The 16,415-nt window shown below is 36.8% G+C and overlaps 1 protein-coding gene across 1 annotated transcript in view; it reads left to right on the top strand.

The window, feature by feature from the left end:
* LOC128869940 (cytochrome P450 315a1, mitochondrial) overlaps nucleotides 1-16,415 on the top strand; it is a 25,177-nt gene continuing 8,762 nt past the window's right edge. The window contains exons 1-4 of the mRNA XM_054112541.1: nucleotides 1-518; nucleotides 12,716-12,925; nucleotides 13,060-13,253; nucleotides 13,334-13,722. Of these exons, the coding sequence (XP_053968516.1) occupies nucleotides 202-518; nucleotides 12,716-12,925; nucleotides 13,060-13,253; nucleotides 13,334-13,722 (1,110 nt within the window). The 5' untranslated portion in view covers nucleotides 1-201. The remainder of the gene's footprint in view (nucleotides 519-12,715; nucleotides 12,926-13,059; nucleotides 13,254-13,333; nucleotides 13,723-16,415) is intronic.

Raw genomic sequence — 16,415 nt, forward strand, 5'->3', positions numbered from 1 at the left:
TTATTTGCCGAAACAGCATTTGTACTATACTATACATACACACACATACAAACAATACATTACAAGCGCTCGCTCCAACTACACCATTAAAAGCTGCTGCATATCCAGCCTTGTGCCAGCCAACGACGACAGCAGTGCTGAGCTAGTACTAGTAAAAAATTGTCACTGCCAATTGAATTCGATACAAACGCGAGCGCCACAATGCTGAATTTGTTTTCAACGGTGGTACTAAACCTTTTGCGCGCCTTCTGGCTGCGGCTGGCGATCATCTTCGGCAAATCCCACAAATACCAGCTGGATGGCCCAGCACAGTGCTCAGTGCCACAGTCGCAAATGATCTCGATCGCAGCAGCTATGCCAACAGGAACGCAACCGCCGCCACATCTCCCACCGTGCATGGGGGCCTGGCCGCAAAAGCTGAAAGATGAGAAAGCAGCAGTGCGGAAGTTGCCAAGGCCGAAAGGATTACCTTTAATAGGCACGTTCAGGGATCTAATGGCAGCCGGTGGTGCGCAACAGTGAGTGTATTGATATTGACAAGTTTCGTAATTAAGTTGTTGTGGATTTTTTATTCGTACACCTGCATATTTTATTTTATTTTTTTGCCACAAATGACTAAGCATGCGGGTACTTAAGTAGCTGCAAGTGGGGTATTTGGTGTAGAGTTTCTTGGAAATTAAAGAAAAAAGACAGTGCCAAAAAAATAAAGAGTTGATATCAAAGAAAAAGTGAATACACGTACGTATGTACGTATGAAACGGCGTATGTGGTTTTAATATAAAAATGACATATTAACATATTTTGGATAATTTGCATAAGCATAACACTAAAAAATAAATTTAAAAAATTTGTAAAAATTAAAAATACAATAAATTTTAATAAATAAATTGTAAAAATTAAAAAATAATAAATTTAAATAAAAAATTAAAAAAAAAGTCGTAAAAATTAAAAAATAATAAATTTGAATAATAAATAAATATTGTAAAAAAATAATAGTTAAGTAATACATAATCAATAGCAAAAATAATGAATAAAATAAGGAATAATAACAATAAAAAATAACAATGTGAGTGTTTAGCTGAGCTCTTCCTCCTATTTATGGCGTGCATCCAGATGTTGTTCCACAAATGGAGCGACCTACCGTTTTAAGCCGACTCCGAATGGCAGATATATTATATTTTTTATGAGGAGCTTTTTCATGACAGAAATACACTCGGTGGCTTGCCATTGCCTGCCGAAGGGTGTCCGCCATTAGGAAAAACTTTTTCTCCACTTTGGTGTTTCACGGAGATTCGAACCTACGTTCTCCGAATTCCGTACGGAAGTCATGGACCAATTCATACGGCAATAGTAATATGTAATAAATAAAAAAATAAAAGTAATTAATAAATCAAAATAAATCTTAAACTAAATAAATCTAAAGCCAACAAAAATTTTAAAGAATTTACTAACAACAGCAAAAAATAAGAGAGCATTTACATTCTAAAAATTCAAAAATAAAAACAAAACCATAATATTTCTTTACTTCCAATAAAGAAAAAAAAAAAATAAAAAAAAAAAACCGAATCAGAAAATTTTTACCCGATATCAAAATTAAAATGACAAAAAATATAGGATATCAATAAATAAAAAAAATTAGAAAGTAAAAAGGTAAAACCTAATAAACAAATTAAGTTTTTATTCTAAAAATACAAAAACAAAACAAAGATCTATATATTTAGTATCAATAGAGAAAATTATATTTTAAAAATTAAAAAAAAAAAACAGAAAATGATAATATATATATATATAAATATATATATAATTAGCGCGTATACCCTTTCTGGGTGTTGGGCCGAGCTCCTCCTCCTATTTGTGGCGTGCGTCTTGATGTTGTTCCACAAATGGAGGGACCTACCGTTTTAAGCCGACTCCGAATGGCAAATATATTTTTTATGAGGAGCTTTTTTATGGCGAAAATACACTCGGAGATTTGTCATTGCCTGCCGAGGGACGACCGCTATTAGAAAAAACTTTTTCTTCATTTTGGTATTTCAGCGAGATTTGAACCTACGATCTCTCTGAATTCCGAATGGTAGTCATGCACCAACCCATTCGGCTACGGCGGCCGCCCGAATGGTACGTGACTACCATTCGGAATTCAGAGAGATCGTAGGTTCGAATCTCGGTGAAACACCAAAATGAAGAAATAGTTTTTTTCTAATAGCGGTCGCCCCTCGGCAGGCAATGGCTAATCTATTTTCGCCATAAAAAAGCTCCTCATAAAAAATATCTGCCTTTCGGAGTCGGCTTAAAACGGTAGGTCCCTCCATTTGTGGAACAACATCAAGACGCACACCACAAATAGGAGGAGGAGCTCGGCCAAACACCCAAAAAGGGTGTAGGCGCCAATTATATATTATATATATAGTCGCGTACCAACCCATTCGGCTTCGGCGGCCACCAGAAAATGATTCCTGAAAATAATAAAAATTAATTTAAAAATGAAAATAAGAAATAAAAAAATAAATAATGAAAAAATGAAAAGATAAAAAATAATAAATATTTTAAATATTTACTTGAAATAATTTAAAAAAAGTTTAAATGTTTACTAACAACAACAAAAAATAAGGAAACATTTATGTTCTACAAATTCTAAATTCTTTACTACCAATACAGAAAATATAATATAATATACATATATAATATTATATATATTGTAATAAATATAAAAATAAATTAATGTTCATTAAAATTTGGCCAAAAAAATTATATTGTATATAAATGTTTTTCTTTCTATTTTTCAATAATTTCTAGATTGAGAAAAATATTTTGTTTCCTTTACGTTAAATATTAATTTTCAAACCCAGCAGCATTTCCAAGCCATCAAAGTAGTTGAGTTTCCAGATGAACTAGCCACTCTACGGGTGAGTTGAACAGTCGTATTTAGTTAGGCATACTTAGGATTCAGACTCCTTTCGCTGGGAGTTACAATTACCCCTGTTTCATAAAATCAATCTTTACTCAACATAAATTTTGTCAGGTTAAAGTTGAAGAGCTTCGCGCTCACTTACGATTCACGGGATACCTGGACACAAGGCGAATTCATTCAAAGTGATGGCACTAGAACAACTAATTTTGCATGTTGGAGTTTCACATATCAAAGTGAATTGCTTCTGTGTTTTTACTTTGCTTGTTTATATTCTCATGAAAATTTTGACATTCAAAACACTTTCAAAAACTGAATACATGTAAATGTTTTTGGTGCTCTAGTGCCACCATATTGTGTAGATTCGCGTTGCACACATGGACACAAAGGAAAAGGGGTAACGATATGTAGACCAAACCGCCCAATAAACATTAGGTTTGGTTCACAATTCGAAAATGATTGTAGAACGAGTCACGTTTTCAAGACTCACCTTCGGTAATGAAAGTTGAAAAAGATTGATCCTCGATTCGGGAACTGGCCCATTCTTCAGCAAAACGGACTCTTCGTCATCTAATGTGTTTTAAGCTTCGCTGGGAATTCGAAATCCTGTTCATCTCAAAGGGGGATATAAGTCAATTTCTTTCTTTCATGAAAATCACCCTGATGACTGATTGGATGAGTGTATGGCGGCGACGAAGTAACATTAGTGATAGCTGCGTTCATTTTTTTCGTATATCAGTATCACCATCTCAATGTTTTCGTAGACAAACCGCTGTTATAACCCCATTTACGTCAACAAATAAGCTGATTCCTTGAAAATCACTGGGAGCCGGTTAACGGTCTGATGTTGGCCACACCTCTGCAATTTATGCATTCGTGGGCCAATCCATTTGTTTGGAATGTTTGGGTCAACAATTTTTTTAGTAATTTTTGTGAAAAATAAAAAATCAAAAAAAATGTTTCACAAAAATGTTGTACAAAAAAATATAATTTTTTCCCAAAAAATTTTTTTAGAAGTTATATTTTATTCCCAAAATCACGGCGCAAAAAAACAGCCCAGAACCATGTACGATGGAAGAGTGCTCCTATGCTCCCGAGCGGAATAAAACAAAATTAAAAAGGAATGTTAAAACAATTAAAGATATTGCCCTTTAAAAAAGTCTATCAAAATTTTCAACACTGAACAAATCTCAAACTTATTGTATTTTTTTTAATACTTCTTCGGTTTACTGCTTATTACACTAAAGATTACACTACAAGTAAACCACTTTTCAGAAGAATTAACGACAATGTCCAAAACGATTGGATCACCTGAAATTGAATCGCGTAGGTGTCGTCAAGTGGCCACGCGAGTTTTGGAATCTCTGTAGGAGAATAGTGGGGGAATTCATGAACCAAATTGTTACCGGAGACGAAACTTATGAGCCATAACTATGAACCTGTATCGAAAGAAGTTTTCACAGTGGTAAAAAAAGTTTAACTGACTGGAAAGCTGACTGCTAATGTTTCTTTTTCTGATTCAGAAGCACCTGTGGTGCTGATCATATTTGCATAATTGGAGAGAGAACTACAGCAGATACTAATAGCAGATTAGTTTGGGAATAATGTCCAGTATGGAAATCAATAGCGACAACCAAGCCGAATCTATTAAAGGTGATATCAGTAGCCAGCTGATTTGTTTTTTTTTCTTTTGCCGTGTAGTTAGTCCTGCCATAAGTTCTGTTACAAGTTAAGTCCATTATAGATATGAAATCATAATATTTTTTTAATGAAGTTAGTTTTATTTAATCATGTATATATTAAAAAACAAAAATGTTAGTTCTCATTCGAAATGGTCACCATTTGCTTTTACAAAAGCCTTCAAACGTTTAGGCCATTCAGTTATTGCAGCACGCAGGGTTTCCATGGATATTAATGTCGCTGCTCCAATCAAAGGTTGTTTGAGACTCTCCAAATTTTTGTGAGGTCTTCGATAAGTCATGTTCTCCAATTCTGACTACAAAATGTAGTACAATGGATTCAGATCTGGACTTCCACACGGTCAATCTTCTGCGACTATGGACCAAGGAATATTGTTTTTTAGCCATTACTGGGTGGCTTTTGCCTTATGGGCTGGAGCGGAACCTTGTTGGATGATGCAACGCTCCTTTACCTTTACAAGACTGTCCCCACCAAACCATTACGGAGGTTGGATGGTGACCACGACGAACCCTTGAAACAACAACCATTGGAACATCTTTAGAAGTTTTAGCATAGATTTTGCCGTTTTGCGCATTCAAACCTTCTTCAACAGTGAAAACTTTCTCATTTGTGAAAAGAATATTTTCATGGCCGTTGACCACGTACCACCGAAGAAGCTGCTTGCATGTGTCGAGTTAAATTTTCTTCAAACGAGTTGAGTGACGGAAGTCTTTCATGTGGAGATCATCTCTAATTAGTCTTGACATTGATCTGGTCGATGAATTCATTTCCCTGGACATGATTTTCTGCTTTCTACGGAGATTTTTGTGAATTTTTTCGCGAACGGTTTTTATGGCTGCATTGGTTCGAACCACGCGAGGACGAGCACTTCTTTTCCTGTCTGTCATTTCAGACGTTTGGGAAAAACGATTTATCGTGCGGTAAACAAACATTTTCGAAACATTCAGTTTTTGCAGCAATTCGTAAATCTCACTTGCAATGACTGCAACGCGATTTTCCTCAGCTCTCCACACCTTTGTTAATAAGCGAAATTTGCCACGAAACTGAGTATAATTTCTGAGTAGACAATACATACGAACAAAAGCAAAAATAACGGAACTTTTTTCTGCCAATTTATTCTCGCCGTATGCATTGTAAAATTAGTCACAGAATTTATGGCAAGACTAAGAACTTTCGCCAAAAGAACGGGGGTTTAGGAGCATGTGGAATAGCAGAGAAGAAATATTTCATGAGTGTCTATAGTCACCGGATGAGCTCCTTCTAAAAGCAGTCAATTCATTTTAATGTATGTAACATAAAACCTGTATTCGTCGGTTTTTAATTGAACTCAAATTTGAAATTTAAGCAAATTTTCGTTTTAATGGAATGCAGTAGATTTTTTTCAACTGAAGAAGACAGGACAGTTAGGATTTGCTCGTGTGTCTGAAATTATGTGCATAACTTTTCGAGCAAGCAGCCGATTCCGTTTGCAAATATTGGTAAATTTAAACCCATATTAAAGTGCATGAACTAATACATACATAGATGTGTATATATACATACCTGGAATATATAAAAAAATTACAATTTTATTGGAAACAACTCGAAGTTCAATTCAATGTATGAAACTAAGTTTTCTTTTGTTTGGCAAAAAACATTTTCAGTAAAGGTGTAGGCAATCAATATTCGCACACCCACATATACAAATCAATAACTTACATTATTTACTTATATGTATGTATATGTCTACGAATATATTTCTTGGTGGGTGATCACATATGTTGAATAAATCAATTTGAGTGACGAAAGCAAGCGTTTTGACTTTCAAATGTACCAAGCAAATCATAACCCAGTAGGTGTCCAATAAGAGCGTCAAGTGAAAAAAGTTCAGTGTAATGAAATGAATGGTGGTAAACGAAAATCACACACGGCAAAAGAAGAGGTTTAGGACAGGAAAACTAATCTAGAGAAAAAAGTTATACTTCAATTTATACTACTATCTACTTAGTACTGCCATAGGTTCTGTTACAAGATTTTCCAGCCGGAAGGCTTTTAAAATTTAATTTTAATGTTGAAGTTATTCCATTCCATAACCGAATGACTTGGTGCGGGATTACCATTCGAAAGTGCGTAGGTTCAAGTATCCGTGCACGAAACACCAAAATGATAGAAAAAGGTTTTTCTAATAGCGGTCGCTTCTCGGCCAGCAGTAACAACCTCTGAGTGCATTTCTGCCATGAAAAAGCTTTTCAAAAAAATAGTCGCCGTCCGAAGTTGGCATAAAACTGTGGGTCCAACTTTATTATTCCAAAAAAAATTCAATTCAGTCTGGTTAAAGATTTCACATGATTTGGATGGAGTGGAATGACATAGAAAAACGAATCGCAGTGATTGATTTAATACTAAAAAAAACTCGGTATATTCAGAATGTTGATGTATAGTAAAATTAATTGATTCTCATAACCATCCCAGAGAACAAAGTCAGAACCGGTCGCCGGCACGTTGTTCGTTTGACCATGAGCCATAAAATCTGGACGGAGGCGAATTGGTCGAAATTCTTTGAGAAAGCAAAAAATCAATGCTAGAGTGCTGGATATGGCTCCCAGATCCAAACGACCATCATGAAAGCTTTTTGCAGGTGCACTAACCAACTTTTAATTCCGCGGTTGAATTAAATAGCATTGGAAAAATCCAAGAAGTTTCTGCTATGGAATGCCAGCAAAGGTTCATTTGAGCCCTAAGTGAAATTTCATAAAAATATTGATTCTTATCAAATAAACGTAACCTTTTAGCAACACAGTAAACTAATAATAATAATTGTTTTTCAAAATTTTCTCCTCCACTTCTTTATTAGTTCGAATCAATTTTCAATCCACTCAGAAGTGGATATCTTCAAAACGAGTTTTTAAAGGCTTCAACAACTTCTATAAGCGTTGAGAAACGTTGACCTCGCATATTTTTTGATGTTCAGGAAGAAAAATAAATCATTACATACAAAATCGGGGCGAATGTAAGGCGGACGATTCATTAAAATCGACCTTTAGGGTGCACAAAAACTCTCTTATTTGAGCCGATGCGTGAGAGCTCGAATTGTCTTGGTGAAGGATGATTCGTCTTCAGCAGTTGGTTCTCCATAATTCTCAGAAAACTGTTGGCAAATAAATGGTTGTGTACCACTCAAAACAGGCGACCATTTGCTTTGAGATGCTTTTTTGGATTAAGCTCGCCTTGGAGCACCCATACTGTCAATTGCTTTTTCCGACTCATTGATTCGTCACTTGTTGCGATATCATATGCATGTTTTGTAGCGCTGCGTCTGAATTTTTGCAACATTTGTTTTCGTCAATCGACACGAATCCCTTTTTGTGCGTTCCCACGAAGGTTGGTTGTACGTTACCGGAACGATCTGGGGATTGAGGTACTTGCGAATAAACTCGCTCCTCGAAAAATTTACTTCGATTTTAAGGAAACGGTGCTTAATGAATAAAAGGAGGCCGGGGAAAAGCGTTGGTGAACGTCACGCCAGCTCATCCTATAGATTTTATTGACTTAAGTTAAAATACTGAATAATTGCAGTTTATGTGATTAGAATCATTAACTATTTTTTTGGATTTTAATAAATGATGGTTATGTAAGAATTTTAAAAACCTTGACCATTTACAACACTAAGTACATCATTGGAAGGGTAAATACATCTTATATTTTTGAGGAAATGTCATAAAAAAATACGAAAAAAGGTTATGTAGCGGTTGTGAATGGGTTGATTCGTGACTACTATTCGGTAGTGCCCGAGTTCGAAACCACAACTGATGGAACAAGTTTCTTCTAACAGCAATCGCCCTTCGGCAAGCAATGGCAAGCCTCCGAATGTATTTCTGCCATTAAAAAGCTCTTTATAACAAAAACATTTGCCGTTCAAAATCAGCTGAAAACTCTAGGTCCCACCATTTGTGGGAACACCGCAAAACGCACATCACAAATTAGAGGAAGAGGTCGGTAAAATACGTAACAAAAAGGGTGTAAACGCCCAATATATATGTATAGTGGTACAGTTGCGACCATATATATAATATATAACGTGGCGCAAAATTAATCATCTAATTTGTATTTCAATAATTTTTTTACTAATACACTTTCCTTATCATATCTCACTGCGTATAACGTGGTTGGAGTTAGTTCAATGAATGTTTTTCCTTTTTTCAAAAGGCGGTCGAATGCAAGGTGGGCATGTGGTATTTTAATTCGAATCTCGGTGAAACACCAAAATTAAGAAAAAGTTTTTCTAATAGCGGTTGTCCCTCGGCGGGCAACAGCAACCCTCCGAGTGTATGATATTTCTGCCATGAAAAAGTTCCTAAAAGTTCCTAAAAAACCATTTGCCGTTCGGAGTCGGCTTACAACTGTAGGTCCCTCCATTTGTAGAATAACATCAAGACGCACACCACAAATGGGAGGAGGAGCTCGGCCAAACACCCAAAAAGGGTGTACGCGCCAATTATATATATATATATATATAATACTAGCATTCCCCAGTGGGCTTCGCACCACCATACATAAAATGTTTTTTTATATTGAATCGTCTGGCGTGCTCCCCAATTGGTGTTTTATTGGCTTTTATTATATTATTATTTTGTGGTCATCGGTGGGCATCAGATCGAGTGCCACTTTGAACAATTTCACGAATTCATTGTGTTGATGGAACATTGTTTGCAATTCATTCACGATTAATCTTCTCGTATTTGTCGAAATTGCACAGCGCTGATCTAATTCACGATTCTCATCACCAATAAAATATATTTGCAAAAATTGATGGTCACCATCTGGGAATAGTAGCAAAGACCCAGCTCTATGGTATATTTGACCTTGAATCTGTAAAGTTCGAGAAATATATGTAGATAACGGATCTGATTTTTTAAAAACATCGAACACAGGGACGGCACATAAATTAAATACGATATTGTTTATTCCAAACGAAGTAATAACCTTAAACGTCGGCAAAAATCCATCTCTTATAATATTTGTAGCTCCAAAAGATGTGATTTGAAAGCATGAATTGTATTTTTTAATGTTTAAGAGGAAATGCTTCGACGTTGGTGAATTGCCAAAAACCAATGAATGCAAAGGTTCTGGCGGAAGTTCTAGCACCGGCAATTTGACTTTCCCACCAGCACAGCACATACCAGGCGTTTAGTTTCTGAATTTAATTGCTTTGCAATGTATACATTCTATATTCATTTTGCCAATGTAGGCATGCATGCTGTAATCAATGGTGGCATCGTAATTGAAATACGCGCGGTCCATTTGACGTATATCATAAACGGACGTACGCCCACGACGGTTTCTTGGTGCTTCACTATTAACCGACTGATTTCTCCGTCTGTGTCTTGTTGTCTGTTGTCTTTCCACTTAATTTCGTCGAACACGATTTTCTTCACTTTGTAATCACATAAAATGTCATAACTCAGGAACGGCTGCACCGATTTCAATCAAACTTCGCACAAACCACCTCCTCAAAGATAGAAAAGAACTCTAAAATTTTCGTGTCAATCGGTTCGGCGGTTCTTGAGTTATAAGATTACCAAGGAAATGTAACTTCTTTTTATATATATAGATTAAATGAAAGAATGAATGAATGAAAATGAGGTTTGCACTTCGTCCGCATGGTGCTTTGTGCCCTCTACTCATCATAATACTTCCTCCAAATCCAGTTAACTTAACAAACTTATGATATAGCTGGGTTGGGTTGAGCTTATGTGCCTTTCTTCCGGCCACAGCATCATATTCGGGTAGAAGGTGTGGTGGAGTCTCCGAGGACTGGTAGCAGAAACAACGGGAGTCAGTGGACCATATCCCAATCCTGTGCAGATGACTACGAAATCTGCAGTGATCTGTGCGAATGTCCATGAGCATGAAATATTAGATAGATCTGGGGGGCTCCTCTGTAATGCGATATTGCGGGAAATTTAGTTGTTTGTGTAGGAATATCATATTTAAATATTATATGAGCTGGCACAAATTTAATCATCTTTTTGGAAAATGTATAATTTTTGCAAATGGCGTCATATGTCAAACACATTTGACACATGTGAACTAAACAGAAAAGCAATGGAGTAGGTAAAGGTCAAAATAAAGTTTTCCATCACTCAAAATCTTAAGTAAACAAATTATTCCAAAACAAAATTGGATGGTTCATTTTGCGCCACTTTTTAAATTTTTTATAGAAATATTGTTTCAAAGAAACTTAGAGTTTTTTTCAATACACTTTTCTTTCGAAACGCAATTACTGTTTACAACGCTTTACAGAGTAGAGCCCTCTGAAGTACATTCGATATTTACTGAAAAACATATCAAACAATTCGGTATTTATTTAACGGTTTCTGAAGTACATTTGATTATTCTGAAATATATTTAAGGTTTTCCTTAAAACATTTATATTTCTAAATACCTTTGATCTGTTTTTTTTTTCTTTTTTCTTTCGCTTTGGTGGTTTAAATATAAAAGTACCATAGTTCGACTTGTTTACGTTCTGATTGAAAGTTGAAATTTGAAAAAAAGGAGGCAAAAAGCAGCGACAGATTGTTAACTCCTAAAACACTCGGGCTAAAAAGCCCATTGTGTTCAAAGCTCTGGAAAGTAAAAGAGTAGACAGTCAAGGAGGAAATGAGAGAAGTAACAGAGAGAAAAAAATAGGATAGAATAGAGACAGACAAAGGCAGGACACTCACAGAGAAAATGCTCAGTGCTATCCGCCTTCTCTAAGCAAGGCAGGCAAATGATTCCAATGGTGGTCATATGCTGACCTCATGGGTTGTGTTCTGCAATAATACCGACCATCAACCGAACGTCTTTTCTTCCAAGTTTTAGAAGAAAGTTCGGCAGTTTTCCATTCGAGCTTGTCACAAAACCCTTTGCAGTTCTGCAGCGTTCTAGAATGGACCATCGCTCTTAATGCTAATTCATACATAGTCGCTGATTCAATTCATGATTTCTGTAGAACTGATTTCGATCACTGGCTCTGGTTCCTATCGCACCTGTTGGTCCCATATAAGTATAAACTTTTTCTGTCTTGCGACAGAATTAAGCATCTTCTTTCATTCTTGAAAAATCTTTGAAGTTTGCAATGCGTTCTCCAGGGCTTTCAGTGCAATCTGACTGTGACTAAAGTCTCCAATCTGTTTCCCGCTCCATCTCTTCCCTCTCAATTATCCATTCTGCTACTTTCAGATTGGCAAAAATTTCCGTTTAGAAAACAGTTGCGATTCCTCCCATAGCAAAACTTTTTATTATCGTTTGAGTACCATCCGGCTCCAGAGCCTATTTCATTCTTGGACCCATCGATAAAGAAAACACCTGTACAACCTTACGCAATGGAAATTTGACATCAAATTTCCTTCCAAATGTAACTATGGAGAAGATCGAATTTCGTGGAATTTATGGACATTTAAACCAGCAAATTGCAAAAACCAAATACATGAAAATTTTGTTTTTGCACTACTGCCTACTACCATCTCCTTGCATGAATTCGCCTTGTAGACCATCAACACATCAACCGTGCGTCATTTCAAACTTATTAAGCGCGTTGAGTCGCTAAGTTTCATACAACAACCTTACCGCCAACTTTTGCATACATTTATTAAGGGTATATGAATTTCAATTTGCTTTATCCGTAAAATGAACTTGAATTTATCGAATTGGAATCCGTGAAACTCGTGAAGGCCAATTTAAATTATCTGTCATTTCGAATTTTCGGCAGTTGATATATGTATGTATGTACACTCGATATATGTACACATGTACTTATATGTACGTACATATATAAAATGGCGAATCTGAAAGCAAATTAAATTTTTCTCAAGCATCAGATTTCTTCACTTCATTTTTTTAAGTTGAGTTTGCATTTTTGAGGAAGTTCAATTTTGAATTTTTTTAAACAAAACTTGTGTCTTCCAAAGCTATCTTGTATGAAATGGTGCAGCTTAAAATTCAAATAGAAGGTTCATTAAACTCTACAACCAACGAGCACAAGCAAACAGCTCACCTGCCGCCTTCATCTTCTGTCTACTGGGTTGTAGTATTTTGCATAAATCTTTTTTTTTTTCATTTTGTTTCTCTTGTTTTTCACAATAGGCTACACAAATACATTCATCAACGTCATGAAGAGCTTGGTCCAATATTTTTCGAACGCCTCGGCGGCGTACAGGATGCCATATTTGTTTCATCAGCAAGTCAAATGCGAGCGGTGTTTCAATACGAGGGCCAATATCCACGGCATCCGTTGCCAGAGTCTTGGATCGTTTACAACAAACAGCACAATTGTCAACGGGGATTATTCTTCATGTGAGTTGCAAGTAAATAAAATTATCTTATATACATATGTATGTATGTATGTTGGCTGTTGTATACTCGTATGTACGTAGGTGCATAATTGATGAATTTCATTAACACTCTGATTCTTTATCACGGCGGCACAGGGACGGCGCCGAATGGCTACACAATAGACGCATACTAAATCGTTTTCTATTGGGAGGCACCATGAAGTGGATGGATGTGCACATCGAGGCGTGCACGATGCGTTTGGTGAATTTGTGGAAGGCGCAGGCTGCCCAAAACAGATACACCGAACTCATGGAGCTGGAACAGCAACTTTACAACTGGGCTATTGATGGTGGGTTTGGGGAAATTGAACACTTTTTACAACATTAAACATTTTCCAACTTCTACACGCATCTCTTTATTTCTATGTAGTTGTTTGTACTATAATGTTTGGCGTTTCCGCTGCCGAAGACGAGCGTATGGCTGCGACGATGGACGAGTTTTCGCGCATCGTACACAGAATCTTCGACACTAGCTCAGCGCTCATGACTTTTCCACCGCTGTTGGCTAGGCGTTTGAATATGCGCATTTGGCGTGATTTTAAGGCGAGCGTAGAGGCAGTACTGCAGCAAGGTAATAGTTTGATCGACCAGTTTATAGAGCTGCCAGCGCCGACAGCGAAGAAGTTTTGTAAGAAAGTTGGCGCCGACTGTCATGATTGTGGGGGTGATGCACTCTTTCAGAAACTCAAATTAGCCGGCATGCCGTTGGATACGATCAAGCGTATATTTGTGGATTTGGTGATCGCTGCTGGTGATACGGTTAGTATACAACGGTTTTTATTCTAAATTCAGTTCACTGCCGAATTGAAAATTTACTTATTGTACTTATATAATGTTATTGTACGAGCCACGTTTCGTTGCGGCTAAATCTGATATGCAATTAATGCAAAATCATTCTAGTATATACGTAAGTTTGTTATGAAAACATACAGTCCGGTTCACTTGATTAGAGGCAATAATTTTTATGGAAGGAAATGGTTGTTAAAGCCGCCGTATGTGATCTAGTAATCCAAGGTTTTCTGATAATTCAAGTGAAGACTGTATTTTGCGCGAAAATAAACATGCATCAAAATATTATTACATCTAACGGTATTTCGCAGCAGTAAAACTTCAGCAGTTTTAAACCTGTGCTTGATTTATTGGTTCACTGAATAGAGGCGCTCGTTAGGCTGCACTATTTGTGCATTAAAGTTGTGAAGAGGGATCGTTTTTTTAAACTTTCATGTGTTTGGTCGAACATTTTTTAATTCTAAAAGAAAGGGGAAGCAGAACGGTTTAACAAGTAGCGAAGAAGCAAATCGATATCTTGATCTCAGAGGAATCTTTCAAATCGCCTAATTGCTAAAATGATTAGTCATAGTCCAAACGTTGTGAATCTTTATGTGAAGCTAGGTGCCTCCTATGGTGAGAAGTACAAAGGGAGAACTGCGATTGCTTTGAATTCCGCCCTCCAACAAGAAAAATGAAAGAAATGGCAAATGTCGCAGACAGCAAATCCACCGTACGAAGGGCTATTTTAACAGCGCTACGTCTGAAGCATGAAAAATTACAAAATAAATTCCACATTTGAATAAATTTCGCAGAGAACGTCGCCTTATTTTTCAAACCACCACATGGATCCGAGTTCTCTTACAAATAACGATCCGGGTTAATGCAAAAAAAATGTATTTAGTGACGAAAAGAATTTGAATCTGGATGGGTCGGATGGATAAGAAAGGAGAAAAAGGTACTTGTACCGGTATCACAGCCGTGAAGGTGCTGTTATGGTATGGGGATCAATATCGTACTATGGCACGTTCGAATTGAAAACTGTAGACTATAAAATGACGGGGAAACAGCTATAAAGCTCTGTTGGAATCATATTTTCCCGAGATTCGTGAAAAATTTGAACTTTAAATAAATAAATTAAGTGGATCTTTCGACAGGTAAATGCACCTGTACGTACTTCAAGTGCGGTCACAACATGGATTGCGTCTCAAAACGTTGATAATTTAGCATGGCCACCGCATTCCCCAGATCTGAACATTCCTGAGTATCAATGGGGATGGCTTGTTCGTAAGGTTTATGAGAATGGGCAACATAAATGCTTTAGTTCTAATCATTAAAACAGCTTGGTCTGAAATTTCATTAGCCCATCTCGAGAATTTGTACAAATCCATAAACCAACTTATTTACGAAGTGGAAAGGCGGGCAGCACAAGCAATAAAGATTTAAATAATACACGTAAAAAAATGTTTCCTATGTTATATTTTTTTCTTATTTGGTTAGTGCCTTCAAGTGAACCAATAAATTAAGCACAGGTTTACAACTGCTGAAGTTTTACTGCTGCGATATACCGTTAGATGTAATAATATTCTGATGCATGTTTATTTTCGAGCAAAGTACAGTCTTCACTTGAATCATCAGAAATCCTTGTGCTTTAATAAGCATTTTCTTCTATAAAAATTATTGCCTCTAATCAAGTGTATCGGACTGTATCTTTGAAAATGCAGTTGGCTTAAGAGTTCCTGGCCAGCTGGCCAGGTCGCTCAGGCAACGCAGAATATAGAATTTAAGCCAAGTCAGATCACAAATACGATATCTGAAAATATCTGGACCATAGCGCCACCTTTCGACTAAATTTTGGAATAAAATTCGTCTCTTAGTGTAGCTAATGTATATACTTTCTTAGCCAAAGTTACGAATTATTTAAACAATTAAACAATACATGATATTATGTGAAGTATGTGCTATTGGAAGCTACAACTTTACTCCATCTTTCAGGCAGCATACGGATTTCTCTGACGAAAAATTCGAGTACTTTTGACTTGATCCATTCATTGAGCCAGTTTGAGATGCTCTCGTAAGAGGGGAACGGCTCTCCAATAAGGGCTGACTGCATTGATCGGAACAGATGGTAATCCGAAGGTGTAATGTCTGGGGAATACGGCGGGAGGGGCAAGATTTCCCAATTCAGTCCCTCTAAATATTTCTGAACCGATTTAGCAACGTGTGGCCTGGCATTGTTATGCAGAAAAATCAGTTTGTCATGTCTACCGTCCTAATCCGGTCACTTTTCTCTGAGAACTCGATTCAAACGCTTTAGCTGCAATCGGTAACGATCACCACTGATGATTTCAGAAGATTTAAGCAGTTCATAATAGATGACACCCTTTTGATCCCACCAGATGCACAGTATAACCTTTGGAGCATGATCTTTTTTTCGCTGTCGATGAACCTGGTTCGCCATACGTTTCGACGCCTAGGGTTATCATAATAGATTCATTTTTCATCGCCAGTGACGATGCGATGCAGAAAACCTTTTCTTTTCTGCCATTCAAGAAGCATCTCACACTGCACGATACTTCTCTCGATATCTCTCTCCTTCAATTGATGTGTGCATCCAGTTACCTGCTTTCTGGACCATTCCCATTTCGTGCAAACGTTTACCGACGGTTGATCTTTTAACATCC

This window comes from Anastrepha ludens, chromosome 2 (assembly GCF_028408465.1).
Source record: "Anastrepha ludens isolate Willacy chromosome 2, idAnaLude1.1, whole genome shotgun sequence".
NCBI classification, from domain to species: domain Eukaryota; kingdom Metazoa; phylum Arthropoda; class Insecta; order Diptera; family Tephritidae; genus Anastrepha; species Anastrepha ludens.